Genomic DNA, 18,252 nt, shown 5'->3' with positions numbered 1-18,252 from the left:
CTCAAATAATCGCATGGGCTGCTTTTGCCGTAAAGCCTTTTTGGAATCTGACACAGCAGCTGGATTAACAAGAAGCTAAGCTTTATTTTGATGTATTACACTTGTGATGTTATGAAAGTTAAATATTTATAATTCTGTCGTTTGAATTTCGCGCTCTGCAATTTCACCGGATGTTGGCCAAGTGGGACGCTACAGTCCCACCTGCCCATAAGAAGTTAACGACCGTTCCACATGTACATGTTCATTAATTGTTTATGATTCATTGAACAAGCATGGGAAACAGTGTTTAAACCTTTTACAATGAAGATCTGTGAAGTTATTTGGATTTTTACCAATTATCTTTGAAAAGTCCTGAAAAAGGAAAGTTTATGTGAAAATGGTGCGTTTCTATGTTTTGTAGTGAAAATATGTGTTTCTCATGACATCATCGGTGTGCGGCGTGTGATTTTGACCAATTGTGAGTAGGCATTACCTACTAATTTTCTACTAATTGGTTGATGATGTCATTGGAAACACTTATCTTTCACAATCTTTTTTACTACAAAACATAGAAATGATGTTGGGCTAGTGCTGGAGATGATGAATATGAAGTTGAACATTTTTGAAGTCCTGATGTCAACTTCTCCTGAATCAGTGTGGTGTTTATGTGCTTTATGTTCATTTTTGTATCATTTGTTGTGGTAATTGCCCCATTTCATCACTATGAAAGTATGACTCTGACATTTAGCTGTAACATTGACACTGCTTTCATCCCTGACTAGAACTTCAACTGATTCAGTGTGACTTTTATGTTCTCAGTGTTCTTTATAGCTACATCGGTTGTGCCCTTTTTATCGCTATAAAAGTATTTTATAATTGAGTATCAAGTTCTCTAAGTGGGCCCTTGACAGGAGTTGGTCTTGTGTGTGCCAGACTTGGTGAGGGAATGAAGTCTGGGGGGGGGGCTAAAGCAGAGCTTAGCTAATTGACTAATGTAGCTAATAATGTTTGAATGTTGATGGATGGCTAGTGCTAGCTGTGTGTGTATGTGTGTACATGTGGATGTGTTTAACTATACTTGTGGGGACCAGGAGTCCCCACATGAATAGTAAACAAAAATGTGAGCAACTTGGGACATTTTGATAGTCCCCACAAGGTCAAATGCTACTTCAGGGGGTTTAGTGTTAAGGTTACAATTAGAATTAGGGTTAGAATTAGGTTTAGAGTCAGGTTTAGGTAGGGTTAATTTTAGGATTTGGGTTTTCAGGTTATGGTAAGGGTAACCCAGGGGTCAGAGTTAGGGGTAAAGGGAAATAGGATTTTGAAAGGGACTGAATTGTGTGTCTCCACAAGGTTAGTTATGCAAGACTGTGTGTGTGTGTGCGATAGATAGTCATTGCCCTGCTAGCTCTCAGACAGACAACAAATGGGTGCCATTAAGGACTGCAGTTAAAGGAACTTGAGGAAAGTGATTAAGTATAATTAGCTGGATTGGACTACTTGCCTTTGTGCCTGTTTTACTCTATGCATTAAAATATTGATTTACTATTTATTTATTTTCTCCTCAATGCAATCTGTCATCAGCAGCAACCTTGATTGTCAAGGATATTGTTGGAGTGTTCTGTTGCACGTTGTCTGGAAGGTGCTTCACTAGGATATTGATGGTTGATTTTAGCTTGTATAGTGTGTGTTAGCTGTTAAGCAACGTATAGTGTGAAGACAAGCAGCATACAATATGATATAATATACAGTGTCTTCAGAAAGTATTTACACCCCTTTACTTTTTTTCACATTTAGTTTTACACCCTGAATTTAAAATGGATTATTTTGAGATTTTGTGTCATTGATCTACACACAATGTCCCATAATGTCAAAATCAAATCAAATCAAATGTATTTATATAGCCCTTCGTACATCAGCTGATATCTCAAAGTGCTGTACAGAAACCCAGCCTAAAACACCAAACAGCAAGCAATGCAGGTGTAGAAGCACGAAATGTTGAAATGTTGTTTATAGATATGTTTCGAAATGAATAAAACATGAAAAGCTGAAATAGTACCTTCCGTCTCAACGTCAACAGTGAAGAGGCAACTCCGGGATGCTGGCCTTCTAGGCAGAGTTCTTCTGTCCATTGTCTGTTTTTTTGCCCATCTTAATCTTTTATTTTTATTGGCCAGTCTGAGATATGTTTTTTTCTTTGCAACTCTGCCTAGAAGGCCAGCATCCCGGAGTCGCCTCTTCACTGTTAACGTTGAGACTGGTGTTTTGCGGGTACTATTTAATGAAGCTGCCAATTGAGGACTTGTGAGGTGTCTATTTCTCAAACTAGACATTCTAATGTACTTGTCCTCTTGCTCAGTTGTGCACCGGGGCCTCCCACTCCTCTTTCTATTTTGGTTCTGAGCCAGTTTGCAATGTTCTGTGAAGGGTGTAGTACACAGAGTTGTACGAGATCTTCAGTTTCTTGGCAATTTCTCACATGGAATAGCCTTCATTTCTCAGAACAAGAATAGATTGATGAATTTCAGAAGAAAGTTATTTGTTTCAGGCCATTTTGAGCCTGTAATTGAACCCACAAATGCTGATGCTCCTGATACTCAACTAGTCTAAAGAAGGACAGACTTATTGCTTCTTTAATCAACAACAGTTTTCAGCTGTGATAACATAATTGCAAAATAGTTTTCTAATGATCAATTAGCCTTTTAAAATTATCAACTTGGATTAGCTAACACAACGTGCTATTGGAACACAGGTGTGATGGTTGCTGATAATGGGCCTCTGTACGCCTATGTAGATAGATATCCCATAAAAAATCTGCTGTTTCCACGACAATAGTTATTTACAACATTAACAATGTCTACACTGTATCTCTGATCAATTTGATGTTATTCTAATGGACAGAAAAAAATGTGCTTTTCTTTCAAAAACACAGATTCTAAGTGACCCCAAACTTTTGAACGGTAGTGTATAGTAGTGTTGTATTTTTCAAATGTTTTATAAATATTAGAATTTGTCTTCCACTTAGACATTACAAAGTATTTTGTGTAGATCGTTGACCAGAAATTATAATTAAATCCATTCTAATCCCACTTTGTAACACAACAAAATGCCATTTATTTTGTCTGTGACAAACAAACGTCTTCTGATGATGTGCCATAGCTTCTGTATAATACACAAAGCCTTGTGTGTGTATTAATGCACCAGACAGGACATCTCCTGAGCATTTTCTACTGTCCCTGAACAGTTCAAGGCTGTCTGATGGCTGATTCTTCCAATTATTCCTGGATGGAGAACAGCAACATGGCTCAGTGCCTACTCATCTGATTAAAGAGAGACAGAGGGAGGGAGAGAGAGAGGGAAGCAACAGTAGAGCAACAGACAAGTTGTGATGCAAACACAAACACACAGGGTGAGATGGGGACGTGGCAGCCACATCCGGTTGATGAGGGGGTAGCTTTTATATGCAGTTTGAGTGAAGAGACTGTTGATTGCTAGCACTTCTTTGATGGTGCTGTTCTCTCCCAGCTTTGTGGTTGTATTTCAAGCATTCACACACACACAAATCACGCAGACACATGCATAGGCCTACATTTTCAGAGTGTATCATTCTCAGAGTAAATGAATTTGGGAGCTGTGCATTGATAGCATTAAGGCATGGAGTTAGGTCTTAGTGAAGAGTATAATCCTGCTGTGGATCCATGCTCACAGGGTTCGATACTGCGACCGATTGACTTGGCAGTTTGACACACTTTTAATTGGTCGCAAGGTGAGAAAAATGTACCTGGTCACGTTAGTTTTTGGTTCACAATTAGCAATTTTTTTATCATCATGGTTTATTCAAACATTAATGTGCAATTAACCAAAAACAGAAAACAACTGCACGGGAATGCCCCTATCTGTGTGTGTCAGGGCTCAACTTCACTTGAATGCCCCTGTCAAAAAGTGTCAGGGGTCGACATGCATGGAAGGTTTTGGAAACCCTCTGGGTCAGTCAATCATTTTTTTTTTGTTTTAATGCGATTTTTAATCTAGGCTATATAATTATTTTTTTTTAAACAGATGGATTCTCAAAGTTGTTTGTTCGCTATGTCGATTATTCATCACACGTGCACTGCGCGCACACACAGAGTACAAGTCATTGAGAACACCTTCTTAATATTGAGTTGTTCCCCCCTTTTGCCCTCAGAACAGCCTCAATTTGTCAGGGCATGGAATCTACAAGGTGTTGAAAGCATTCCACAGGGATGCTGATCCATGTCGACTCCAATGATTCCCACTGTTGTGTCAAGTTGGCTGGATGTCCTTTGGGTGGTGGACCATTCTTGATACACACTGTTGAGCGTGAAAAACCCAGCATCATTGCAGTTCTTGACACAAAGGCACTTGAATATTTGGTCTTGCCCATTCACCCTCTAAATGGCACACTAGCCTCAAGGCTTCAAAATATTTAACCTGTCTCCTTCCCTTCATCTACACGAATTGATTTAACAAGTGACATCAATAAGAGATCGTAGCTTTCACCTAGATTGTGAGTTTTTGTCACAACCCAGCTCTTGGGATGTGACAAAGAGCTCTTATAGGACCAGGGCACAAATAACAATAATATAATATGAATCAATAATTTTGCTCTTTATTTAACCATCTTACATATAAAACCTTATTTGTTCATCGAAAATTGCAAATAACTCACCACAGGTTATGAGTGTGCTTGAATGGATGCACATAACTCTGAGATGTTGAGTTTTGTTGGAGAGAGTCTCAGTCTTAAATCATTTTCCACACATAGTCTGTGCCTGTATTCAATGTACATGCTAGTAAGGACTGAGAATCCACTCTCACATAGGCACGTGGTTGCAAAGAGCATCAGTGTCTAAACAGAGTGATTTGCCAAGGCAGGATACTCTGAGCGCATCCCAATTTAGAAATCTGGCAGTGGCTTCTGATTAAATTACATTTTCACAGAACCGTTTGTTGCAATTTCGATGAGGCTCTCCTGTTCAGATTTTGGTAAGTGGACTGGAGGCAGGGCGTGAAAGGGATAACAAATCCAGTTGTTTGTGTCATCCGTTTCAGGAAAGTACCTGCGTAATTGCTCACCCAACTCACTCAGGTGCTTCGCTATTTGACATTGTCCGTAAGCTTGAGTTCATTTCCACACAAAAAATAATACAATGATGGAAAGATCTATGTGTTGTCCTTGTTAATGCAGACAGAGAAGAGCTCCAACTTCTTAATCATAGCCTTCATTTTGTCCCGCACATTGAATATAGTTGCAGAGAGTCCCTGTAATCCTAGATTCAGATCATTCAGGCGAGAAAAAACATCACCCATATAGGCCAGTCGTGTGAAAAACTCGTCGTCATTCAAGCGGTCAGACAAGTGAACATTTTGGTCAGTAAAGAAAACTTTAAGCTTGTCTCTTAAATCAAAAAAACGTGTCAATACTTTGCCCCTTGATAACCAGCACACTTCTGTATGTTATAAAAGCGTTACATGGTCGCTGCCCATATCATTGCATAGTGCAGAAAATACACGGAAGTTCAGGGTCCTTGCTTTAACAAAGTTAACCATTTTCACTGTAGTGTCCAAAACATTGTTCAAGTGTCAGGCATTCCCTTGGCAGCAAGAGCCTCCCGTGGATGCTGCAGTGTACCCAAGTGGTGTTGGGGGCAACTGCTTACACGCGCGTTACCACTCCACTATGTCTCCCTGTCATGGCTTTTGTGCCATCAGTACAGATACCAACACATCTTGACCACCAGAGTCCATTTGATGTCACAAAGCTGTCCAGTACTGTAAAAATATCCTCTCCTGTTGCCCTGGTTTCCAGTGGTTTGCTGAAGAGGATGTCTTCTTCAGTTGACCCCCCATAAATGTAACGGACATATACCAGGAGCTGTGCCAGGCCTGTCACGTCTGTTGACTCATCCAGCTTAACGCATAGAATTCACTGGCTTGTATGCAAAGAAGTAATTGTTTCAAAACATCTCCTGCGATGTCACTGATTCGTCGTGAAACAGTGTTGTTTGATGAAAGCATTGTCTGTGTAGTTTTTTGGGCCTTTTCCCCCAGCATTGTCTGAGCCATATCTGCAGCAGAATTATGTCCTCCACAACAGTATGGGGCTTGCCTGTCCTAGCCACTCAGTAGCTCACCATATAATACGCTCCTAGCCCCTTCTTATTCATGGTATCTGTTGCTTTTATACATGTCTTACTACTTGAAAGTCGCCTTAATTCTCGCTCAAAAAACTCCTGTGGCTTATTTTTCAAATTGGCATGACAGAAATCTTGCTTGTTTGTAGGTGACCAAATACTTATTTTCCACCATAATTTGCAAATAAATTCATTACAAATCCTACAATGTGATTTTATGGACTTTTTTTCTCATTTTGTCTGTCATAGTTGAAGAGTACCTATGATGAAAATTACAGGCCTCTCTCATCTTTTTAAGTGGGAGAACTTGCACAATTGGTGGCTGACTAAATACTTTTTTTGCCCCACTGTATGCACGCACCACTTTTCTGTTGTTGTTTTTTTAACAAGGTATTTTTGGAATTTCACAATTTCACTTTTGTGGATGTCCATTACATCAAATCCAAATAAAAATACATTTTAATTACAGGTTGTAATGCAATTTTTTGGAGGAAAAACGCCAAATGGGATGAATACTTTTGCAAGGAACTGTATAGCACACAATAGTTTACATACAGCAGGTTTTTAAAGGACCAAAGATGTTGGTCTGCTTCGTGTGGAACAATGGCGATGCAGTGGATAGCAGCTGGTTTACTATTTTGTATGTTTTTTGGCGCCCATCTTAACTTTTTTTGTATGTTTCCACCATCGTTTCCTATGACCGGAAAAAGCTTCTGGACATCAGAACAGCGATCACTTACCACAAATGTGATGAAGAGTTCTACTTCAACGAGTCGGAGGCGCAGGACATACTGCTCCCTGGACCAGGCCCTAATCCCCGAAGTCGGAAAAGAAAAAGGCAGCGTTAGAGAGGCACCCTGAAAAATCAACGTCGGCGAGTACATAAACCACCTCTACTCAAACGTATAATCACTGAACAAACTGGACATGCTCTGTTTAAGACGATCCTATCGTCAGCACCTGAAGAACAGTAATATCTGTTTCTCTGAGTCATTTGTTGAACAAGGACATAGATAATATATATCTAGCTGGTTTTTCTATGCATCGGCAGGACAGAACGGCAGCGTCGGCTAAACTCAAGGGGGGAGGTGTGTGTCTCTTTGTTAACTCTAGTAATCTCTAATATTAAGGACGTCTCGAGGTTCTGCTCGCCTGAGTTAGAATAACTCAGGATAAGCTGTAGACCATACTAGGCTTTACCGTATTCCTGCTATACCGTATTCCTGGGTATTTGGAAATAGCCACGGGATGGTTTTTCAATACCTTCAATACCGTTGAAACTATTTCTTATGTTTTTCAATACATTTTAATATTTGTAGCTATTTTTTAAGTCAAAACCAACAGTCAACTTGTGCAATGCCTGAGGAGATGAAGCAGATTGCGTTCTTATTTCACCTGTCACATTATTTTACATTATGAAGCTTAGTTCCCCAGCAGTTGAGCCAGTCACGTGTTTGTAAATAGCAGGAGAAAAAGATGTCCCACTGTCTATTGACAGGGGTCACGTTTTATATTGAAAGTCAAGTGTTTCTTTGCTTTAATAGACTGATCAGGGACGTGCAACTATAGTTTTCAATTCACATTAGTGCAACACATTCGGCATAAAATAGCTTCATTTTCATCAGATGACAAAAGAAGTGCAACTCTATTTGGCTGGCAGCCACACAATTAAATGAGCTTACATTGAAAAAACAAAAACGATGCACAGCCATCATATTTATAATGTTTAGGCCTATCATAGAAAGAATGTAGCCAGCGACAATTCCTATTGTTTTGCTTACAGTTCATCTGGTAATACCATATAACCTGGGGTGAGAGAAAGACGGTATGAAGATATGAAAATCTGGATACTGACCTACCCGACACCGTACTACTTAGAAAGGGGGCAAATACGTTTTCACGGCACTGTATGTAAGAATGCTGTTTATTGACTACAGCTCAGTGTTCAACACCTTAGAGCCCTCGAAGCTCATCACTAAGCTAAGGACCCTGGGACTGACCACCTCCCTCTGCAACTGGATCCTGGACTAGTGGATTGGGTCGAGCGCTTCAAGTTCCTCAGTGTCCACATCAATAAGGATCTACCATGGTCCACACACACCAACACAGTTATGAAGAGCCTCTTCCCCCTCTGGAGACTGAAAAGATTTGGCATGAGCCCTTAGATCCTCAAAGTTCTACAGCTGCACCTTTGAGAGCATCTTGACTGGCTGCATCACCTCTTGGTATAGCAACTGTTTGGCTTACAAACGCAAAGCTCTACACAGGGCAGTGCATACGGCCCAGTGCTCACTGGGGCCAAGCTCCCTGCAATCCAGGACCTCTATACCAGGTGGTGTCAGAGGAAGGCACTAAATTCTCCAGCCACCAAAGTCATAGATTGTTCTCTCTGCTACCGCATGGCAAGCGGTACCGATGCACCAAGTCTGGAACCAACAGGATCCTGAACATCTTCTACCCCCAAACCATAAGACTGCTCAATAGTTAGTCCAGGTAGCTATTTTGTTAACTATTTAACTATCTGCATTCACCATTTTTGCACAATTTCTTTTGACTCATCACATACGCTGCTGGTACTGTTTATTGTCTGTCACTTTATTCCTGGTTATATGTTACATCGTACCCCTACACTATAGTGGGCTCCCGAGTGGCGCAGCGGTCTAAGGCACTGGATCTCAGTGCAAGAGGTATCACTATAGTATCTGGTTCAAATCCAGGCTATATCACATCCGGCCATGATTAGTCCCATAGGGCGGTGCACAATTGGCTCAGGGTTGGCCAGAGTAGGCTGTCATTGTAAATAAGAATTTGTTCTTAACTGACTTGCCTGGTTAAATAAGAAAATACTCATTTATAGTTATTCACTGTGAATGTATTATTACTTTAAAGCGTTTCACAGTTAGTCTACACATATTGTTTACGAAGCATGTGACAAATAACATTTGACAGATTTCTATTTTTGCCGGGTAAAGAATATTGCCTTACTGGTATTGTCCCAGTCCTAGTAGAACCCTGCTGCTACTGTCAGAACAGTACAGCACTGGGGTGTGTGATTATGTTTCTGTAAGTACAGCAGCATACAGTATTACAGTACAGCAGCATACAGTATTACAGTACAACACTGGGGTGTGTGATTATGTTTCTGTAAGTACAGCAGCATACAGTATTACAGTACAACACTGGGGTGTGTGATTATGTTTCTGTAAGTACAGCAGCATACAGTATTACAGTACAGCAGCATACAGTATTACAGTACAGCACTGGGGTGTGTGATTATGTTTCTGTAAGTACAGCAGCATACAGTATTACAGTACAACACTGGGGTGTGTGATTATGTTTCTGTAAGTACAGCAGCATACAGTATTACAGTACAGCAGCATACAGTATTACAGTACAACACTGGGGTGTGTGATTATGTTTCTGTAAGTACAGCAGCATACAGTATTACAGTACAACACTGGGGTGTGTGATTATGTTTCTGTAAGTACAGCAGCATACAGTATTACAGTACAACACTGGGGTGTGTGATTATGTTTCTGTAAGTACAGCAGCATACAGTATTACAGTACAGCAGCATACAGTATTACAGTACAGCAGCATACAGTATTACAGTACAGCACTGGGGTGTGTGATTATGTTTCTGTAAGTACAGCAGCATACAGTATTACAGTACAACACTGGGGTGTGTGATTATGTTTCTGTAAGTACAGCAGCATACAGTATTACAGTACAGCAGCATACAGTATTACAGTACAGCACTGGGGTGTGTGATTATGTTTCTGTAAGTACAGCAGCATACAGTATTACAGTACAACACTGGGGTGTGTGATTATGTTTCTGTAAGTACAGAAGCATACAGTATTACAGTACAACACTGGGGTGTGTGATTATGTTTCTGTAAGTACAGCAGCATACAGTATTACAGTACAACACTGGGGTGTGTGATTATGTTTCTGTAAGTACAGCAGCATACAGTATTACAGTACAGCAGCATACAGTATTACAGTACAACACTGGGGTGTGTGATTATGTTTCTGTAAGTACAGCAGCATACAGTATTACAGTACAACACTGGGGTGTGTGATTATGTTTCTGTAAGTACAGCAGCATACAGTATTACAGTACAGCAGCATACAGTATTACAGTACAACACTGGGGTGTGTGATTATGTTTCTGTAAGTACAGCAGCATACAGTATTACAGTACAGCAGCATACAGTATTACAGTACAGCAGCATACAGTATTACAGTACAACACTGGGGTGTGTGATTATGTTTCTGTAAGTACAGCAGCATACAGTATTACAGTACAACACTGGGGTGTGTGATTATGTTTCTGTCAGAACAGCAGCATACAGTATTACAGTACAGCAGCATACAGTATTACAGTACAGCAGCATACAGTATTGCAGTACAGAACTGGGGTGTGTGATTATGTTTCTGTCAGTACAGCAGCATGCAGTATTGCAGTACAGCACTGGGGTGTGTGATTATGTTTCTGTCAGTACAGCAGCATACAGTATTACAGTACAGCACTGGGGTGTGTGATTATGTTTCTGTCAGTACAGCATCATGCAGTATTGCAGTACAGCACTGGGGTGTGTGATTATGTTTCTGTCAGTACAGCAGCATGCAGTATTGCAGTACAGCACTGGGGTGTGTGATTATGTTTCTGTCAGAACAGCAGCATACAGTATTACAGTACAGCAGCATACAGTATTACAGTACAGCACTGGGGTGTGTGATTATGTTTCTGTCAGTACAGCAGCATACAGTATTACAGTACAGCAGCATGCAGTATTGCAGTACAGAACTGGGGTGTGTGATTATGTTTCTGTCAGTACAGCAGCATACAGTATTACAGTACAGCAGCATACAGTATTACAGTACAGCACTGGGGTGTGTGATTATGTTTCTGTCAGTACAGCAGCATACAGTATTACAGTACAGCAGCATACAGTATTACAGTACAGCACTGGGGTGTGTGATTATGTTTCTGTCAGTACAGCAGCATACAGTATTACAGTACAGCAGCATGCAGTATTGCAGTACAGAACTGGGGTGTGTGATTATGTTTCTGTCAGTACAGCAGCATACAGTATTACAGTACAGCACTGGGGTGTGTGATTATGTTTCTGTCAGTACAGCAGCATGCAGTATTGCAGTACAGAACTGGGGTGTGTGATTATGTTTCTGTCAGTACAGCAGCATGCAGTATTGCAGTACAGAACTGGGGTGTGTGATTATGTTTCTGTCAGTACAGCAGCATGCAGTATTGCAGTACAGAACTGGGGTGTGTGATTATGTTTCTGTCAGTACAGCAGCATGCAGTATTGCAGTACAGAACTGGGGTGTGTGATTATGTTTCTGTCAGTACAGCAGCATACAGTATTACAGTACAGAACTGGGGTGTGTGATAACAGTGGGTTTGTGTGAGGTAGAATGACGGAGAATAGGGGGGAAAGAGAAACTAGTATTTGTTTTACAAATGATTTTATAACCATTGAAAGTTGTACTGTTTATTTGCATAGCAACCTACTGAAAGGACATATGTTTTGTGTACCTGCCAGTGTTCACTGCATTCTGTCCAAATAACTGATTTATTTTGACGTGCTAGAACCACTTAAGAGCAACCTCTAATGTTCTGTCTGTTCTCTCTCTTTCTCTCCCCCTCTCTTTCTCTCTCTCTCTCTTGCTGTTTCTCTCCCTCTCTCTCTTTCTCTCCCCCTCTCTATCTCGTTCTCTCGCTCTCCTCACAGATGCAGATCTACCTGTACAATTCTGATGACTTTGACAGTCTCAGTGCGGCCATCAAGGAGAAACGCATGATTGCTGCGCTGGCTGTGTTCTTTGAGGTAAGACTGGCTTTGGGCTGTGTTGTTAGAGGAGATATTTTGGTTTCAGTTGTTCCCAAACACAATGAAACAGGAGGGTAGAGGGTAGGAATATAGTGCTCATTGGGAAGTATGAACAACAGTAATGGATACACTGATCGAAAGCTGCTTGCTCTCCTGAGGCACATGCAATCTTTCTTCCTTGTCCTCGCTTTACTTCCAACTTCCCATGTCCCTGAAAGAGAAGCACAGACAGACAGATAGATGTCTTCAGGGAGTCATTACGGTGAAAGAGAAGCACAGAAAGACAGACAGGTGTCTTCAGGGAGTCATTACGGTGAAAGAGAAGCACAGACAGACAGACAGGTGTCTTCAGGGAGTCATTACGGTGAAAGAGAAGCACAGACAGACAGACAGGTGTCTTCAGGGAGTCATTACGGTGAAAGAGAAGCACAGACAGACAGGTGTCTTCAGGGAGTCATTACGGTGAAAGAGAAGCACAGAAAGACAGACAGACAGACAGGTGTCTTCAGGGAGTCATTACGGTGAAAGAGAAGCACAGACAGACAGATAGATGTCTTCAGGGAGTCATTACGGTGAAAGAGAAGCACAGACAGACAGACAGACAGACAGACAGGTGTTTTCAGGGAGTCTTTACGGTGAAAAAGAAGCACAGACAGACATATGTCTTCATGGAGTCATTACGGTGAAAGAGAAGCACAGACAGACAGACAGACATGTGTCTTCAGGGAGTCATTACGGTGAGAGAGAAGCACAGACAGACAGACAGACAGGTGTCTTCAGGGAGTCATTACGGTGAAAGAGAAGCACAGACAGACTGGTGTCTTCAGGGAGTCATTACGGTGAAAGAGAAGCACAGACAGACTGGTGTCTTCAGGGAGTCATTACGGTGAAAGAGAAGCACAGACAGACTGGTGTCTTCAGGGAGTCATTACGGTGAAAGAGAAGCACAGACAGACTGGTGTCTTCAGGGAGTCATTACGGTGAAAGAGAAGCACAGACAGACAGACAGACAGGTGTCTTCAGGGAGTCATTACGGTGAAAGAGAAGCACAGACAGACAGACAGACAGGTGTCTTCAGGGAGTCATTACGGTGAAAGAGAAGCACAGAAAGACAGACAGACAGACAGGTGTCTTCAGGGAGTCATTACGGTGAAAGAGAAGCACAGACAGACAGATAGATGTCTTCAGGGAGTCATTACGGTGAAAGAGAAGCACAGACAGACAGACAGACAGACAGGTGTCTTCAGGGAGTCTTTACGGTGAAAGAGAAGCACAGACAGACATATGTCTTCAGGGAGTCATTACGGTGAAAGAGAAGCACAGACAGACAGACAGACGTGTCTTCAGGGAGTCATTACGGTGAGAGAGAAGCACAGACAGACAGACAGACAGGTGTCTTCAGGGAGTCATTACGGTGAAAGAGATGCACAGACAGACTGGTGTCTTCAGGGAGTCATTACGGTGAAAGAGAAGCACAGACAGACTGGTGTCTTCAGGGAGTCATTACGGTGAAAGAGAAGCACAGACAGACTGGTGTCTTCAGGGAGTCATTACGGTGAAAGAGAAGCACAGACAGACTGGTGTCTTCAGGGAGTCATTACGGTGAAATAGAAGCACAGACAGACTGGTGTCTTCAGGGAGTCATTACGGTGAAAGAGAAGCACAGACAGACAGACAGGTGTCTTCAGTGAGTCATTACGGTGAAAGAGAAGCACAGACAGACATACAGGTGTCTTCAGGGAGTTATTACGGTGAAAGAGAAGCACAGACAGACAGACAGGTGTCTTCAGGGAGTCATTACGGTGAAAGAGAAGCACAGACAGACAGACAGGTCTCTTCAGGGAGTCATTACGGTGAAAGAGAAGCACAGACAGACAGGTGTCTTCAGGGAGTCATTACTGTGAAAGAGAAGCACAGACAGACAGACAGGTGTCTTCAGGGAGTCATTACGGTGAAAGAGAAGCACAGACAGACAGACAGACAGGTGTCTTCAGGGAGTCATTACGGTGAAAGAGAAGCACAGACACACTGGTGTCTTCAGGGAGTCATTAAGGTGAAAGAGAAGCACAGACAGACAGGTGTCTTCAGGGAGTCATTACGGTGAAAGAGAAGCACAAACAGACAGACAGGTGTCTTCAGGGAGTCATTACGGTGAAAGAGAAGCATAGACAGACATACAGGTGTCTTCAGGGAGTTATTACGGTGAAAGAGAAGCACAGAAAGACAGACAGACAGACAGATAGGTGTCTTCAGGGAGTCATTACGGTGAAAGAGAAGCACAGACTGACAGGTGTCTTCAGGGAGTCATTACGGTGAAAGAGAAGCACAGACAGACAGACAGGTGTCTTCAGGGAGTCATTACGGTGAAAGAGAAGCACAGACACACTGTTGTCTTCAGGGAGTCATTAAGGTGAAAGAGAAGCACAGACAGACAGGTGTCTTCAGGGAGTCATTACAGTGAAAGAGAAGCACAGACAGACAGGTGTCTTCAGGGAGTCATTACGGTGAAAGAGAAGCACAAACAGACAGACAGGTGTCTTCAGGGAGTCATTACGATGAAAGAGAAGCACAGACATACAGACAGACAGGTTCTTCAGGGAGTCATTACGGTGAAAGAGAAGCACAGACAGACAGACAGGTGTCTTCAGTGAGTCATTACGGTGAAAGAGAAGCACAGACAGACAGGTGTCTTCAGGGAGTTATTACGGTGAAAGAGAAGCACAGACAGACAGACAGGTGTCTTCAGGGAGTCATTATGGTCAAAGAGAAGCACAGACAGGTGTCTTCAGGGAGTCATTACGGTGAAAGAGAAGCACAGACAGTTGTCTTCAGGGAGTCATTACGGTGAAAGAGAAGCACAGACAGACAGACAGGTGTCTTCAGGGAGTCATTACGGTGAAAGAGAAGCACAGACAGACAGACAGGTCTCTTCAGGGAGTCATTACGGTGAAAGAGAAGCACAGACAGAGTCAGAGAACAAGGGCTTCCTCTGCCGCTATCTCTTAAAAATCCACTCTTTACCTAAAAGAAAAGTATTTGTCCGTCTGCCTGCCTGTCTGTATTGGTATGTGGGTTGTTACAAAAAGCTATTGGACAAGTAGCTATATGGTATTCTAAATAAAAAACAAATAAAATTTTATTTCTGCAATGAAATTAACCTTCTACTGAGCACACAAGGATGAGGACTCCACTTTGCTTCCCTGGTGGTTTGTATCTGTGCACTAACCCAGCATCATCACTCTCCAACATGCACCCACAATGATCAATAACATGTTGGTACAATTATTTTAACATATTGGACCATGCATATAGCCTATGCACAGTCCATATTATCAGGTATGCTATTAAGAATAAGCATTATCACCTGTAGCCCAACTGATGCAGAATAGTGTCTAGAAATAAATAGGCTGAAGCATGAGGTTGTCTATCTGCATTTAGCCTATTGGACTAATCATTACAGATCCCAAATGGTTAGCATTCTATTGATGAATGTTGTCCCAACAAATTGCATACGCACAGTGAATATAATGTAGGCCTACATGTTAGGATAACCTGCCACCCGGAATAACACGCCCCCTGCCTGTACTTCTCACAGAAACCACTTAATGTCACCATCCCCCCCAACACCTTCCCTGGTTGCCAAATGATTTTGAGGTAGGGTAGCGTTTTACCCTAAGTTACCCTACAGTTGACCCCTGTTACATTTAGTCCCACTCTCCCCTATGCACTCACAGCAAATGAATTTATGCTTGATCCAAAAATGTGGTGCGTTGCCTCCGGGGGCATTCAGAGGCCAAATTCATCGCAATTTCAAGCAGTGTTGTGCATTGACCAAAAGTATGTGGACACCTACTCGTCGAACATCTCATTTTATAATCATAGGCATTAATATGGAGTTAGTTCCCCCTTTGCTGCTATAACAGCCTCCACTCTTCTGGGAAAGCTTTCCACTAGATGTTGGAACATTGCTTCCATTCAGCCATGAGCATTAGTGAGGTCGGGCACTGATGTTGGCCGATTAGGCCTTGCTCGCAGTAATCATTCCAATTCATGCCAAAGGTGTTCGATGGGGTTGAGGTCAGGGCTCTGTGCAGGCCAGTCAAGTTCATCCACAGCGATCTCGACAGACCTCGCTTTGTGCACGGGGGCATTGTCATGCTGAAACAGGAAAGGGCCATCCCCAAACTGTTGCCACAAAGATGTTAGCACAGAATCGTCTAGAATGTCATTGTATGCTGTAGCGTTAAGATTTCCCTTCACTGGAACAAACAAGTGTGAATAACAGCCCCAGACCATTATTCCTCCTCTACCAAACTTTACAGTTGGCGCTATGCATTGGGACAGGTAGCATTCTCCTGGCTTCCGCCAAACCCAGATTCATCCATCGGACTGCCAGATGGTGAAGCGTGATTCATCACTCCAGAGAAGTCCAATGGTGTCCAATGGCGACAAGCTTTACACCACTCCAGCTGACGCTTGGCATTGCGCATGGTAACTGTAGGCTTGTGTGCGGCTGCTCAGTCATGGCAACCCATTTCATGAAGCACTCGACGAACAGTCATTGTGCTGACTTATCTTCCAGAGGCAGTTTAGAACTCAATGGTGAGTGTTGCAACCGAGGACAGACTCATTTTACACGCTGCACACTTCAGCACTCGGCAGTCCCGTTCTGTGAGCTTGTGTGGCCTACCACTTCGTGTCTGAGCCGCTGTTGCTCCTAGATCTTTCCACTTCACAGTAACAGCACTTACAGTTGACTGGCGCAGCTCCAGCTGGGCAGAGATTTGACGAACTGATATGTTGGAAAGGTGAAATCCTATGATGGTGCCACGTAAGTCACTAAGCTCTTCATTACGAGCCATTCTACTGCTAATGTTTGTCTATGGAGATTGCATGGCTGTGTGCTCCATTTTATACACTTGTCAGAAACAGGTGTGGCTGAAATAGCCGAATCCACTCATTTGAAGGGATGTTCACATACGTTTGTATATTTAGGGTAGATAAACTATTAAAGTAAGTGGTTTTCTGATTCTTCTATTCAGTACTCGTTCTGGTTGCAGATGAAAAGTAAATATGGACTGTTCTAGCATTCAAAGTGCGCCTCAGCAGAATATTTTTTTTATGGCAGGCAGGTTGGAGTGGGGACACAGGTGTTTCTAGGTCTGTGGCTAGACAACAACGGACCTTGTGTGATTGAAGACCTAAATGCTACCACTGTTTTTCTAACAGCGCTTCAGCAATTAGCATCAGCACCATCACACATGTATCCCGCTGAATTACATTTTAAAGAGCAGGACACACACCTGACACACATATACACACACACAGACACACCAGTTTACCATTTCTAATCGAGCTGCATTTGGGCTCCCTGAGGGTGTATGAATGGTCGCTAAGGGGTTCATATTATTATCCACATTCAGCACTTAGTTACAGACTATTACTCTCATTGGACTGACCTGAATTAGGAATGGGAAGGAAGATGAGGAGGAGGAGCGGTCCCCATATCTCAACACTTTTTCCCCTCTAAGTGTAAATAGCACATTGGGAATGTTGGTAATAAATGTGAAACGTGTTCTGAACTGAGTGTGGGTCCTGTACAATATCCTGTCTCTTGTTTGTTGTCTTCAGGTGGGGCAGAGAGACAATCCATCTGTCGAGCCCATCATCCAGGGACTGAAACGGGTGGTACACCACGGTGAGTATACCACGGACACTCACACGACTACTCGCTCTGTGTTCTCACTGTGCTGCTGTTCAGCATCTTAGTTCTATAGCTCTTCTCAGTTAACTACAGAGTCAGCAGGGCCCCAGGTTCTCAGTCTTCCCACAGAAACACAGATATAAATACAGACACACTAATGATTGTTAAAGAGGGCCTTGGCTTTATCACTTTCGCTATAATTCATACGAATTATTGGATTTATATAGCACTTTTCTACCAACTGAGGTACTTAAAGCGCTTTACATAGTAATGGGGAAACTCACCTCATCCACCATTTTTGTTCCAGAACACTCACCAGCTATCAGGTCGAGAGGTGAGGAGTGATTTTATACCAATTAGGAATGAGGGGGATGATATCAGGGATAATACCCCTACTCTTATGATAAATGCCATGGGATTTTTTTTTAATTACCCCTTTTTCATGGTATCCAATTGGTATTTACAGTCGTCTCATCACTGTGTCTCCCGTACGGAAGTTCGAGAGCCGTGCATCCTCCGAAACACAGCCCACACTGCTTCTTGACACAATGCCCACT

At 42.5% G+C, this 18,252-nt stretch overlaps 1 protein-coding gene across 1 annotated transcript in view; it reads left to right on the top strand.

Moving 5' to 3' along the window:
• Positions 1 to 18,252, top strand: part of LOC135541706 (receptor-type tyrosine-protein phosphatase gamma-like) — a 257,842-nt gene that overhangs the window by 166,103 nt on the left and 73,487 nt on the right. The window contains exons 5-6 of the mRNA XM_064968018.1: positions 11,893 to 11,988; positions 17,623 to 17,689. Coding sequence (XP_064824090.1) covers positions 11,893 to 11,988; positions 17,623 to 17,689 — 163 coding nt within the window. The remainder of the gene's footprint in view (positions 1 to 11,892; positions 11,989 to 17,622; positions 17,690 to 18,252) is intronic.

This window comes from Oncorhynchus masou, chromosome 6 (genome assembly GCF_036934945.1).
Source record: "Oncorhynchus masou masou isolate Uvic2021 chromosome 6, UVic_Omas_1.1, whole genome shotgun sequence".
Taxonomy (NCBI): Eukaryota; Metazoa; Chordata; class Actinopteri; order Salmoniformes; family Salmonidae; genus Oncorhynchus; species Oncorhynchus masou.
This window is presented reverse-complemented; position numbering and strand designations above follow the sequence as displayed.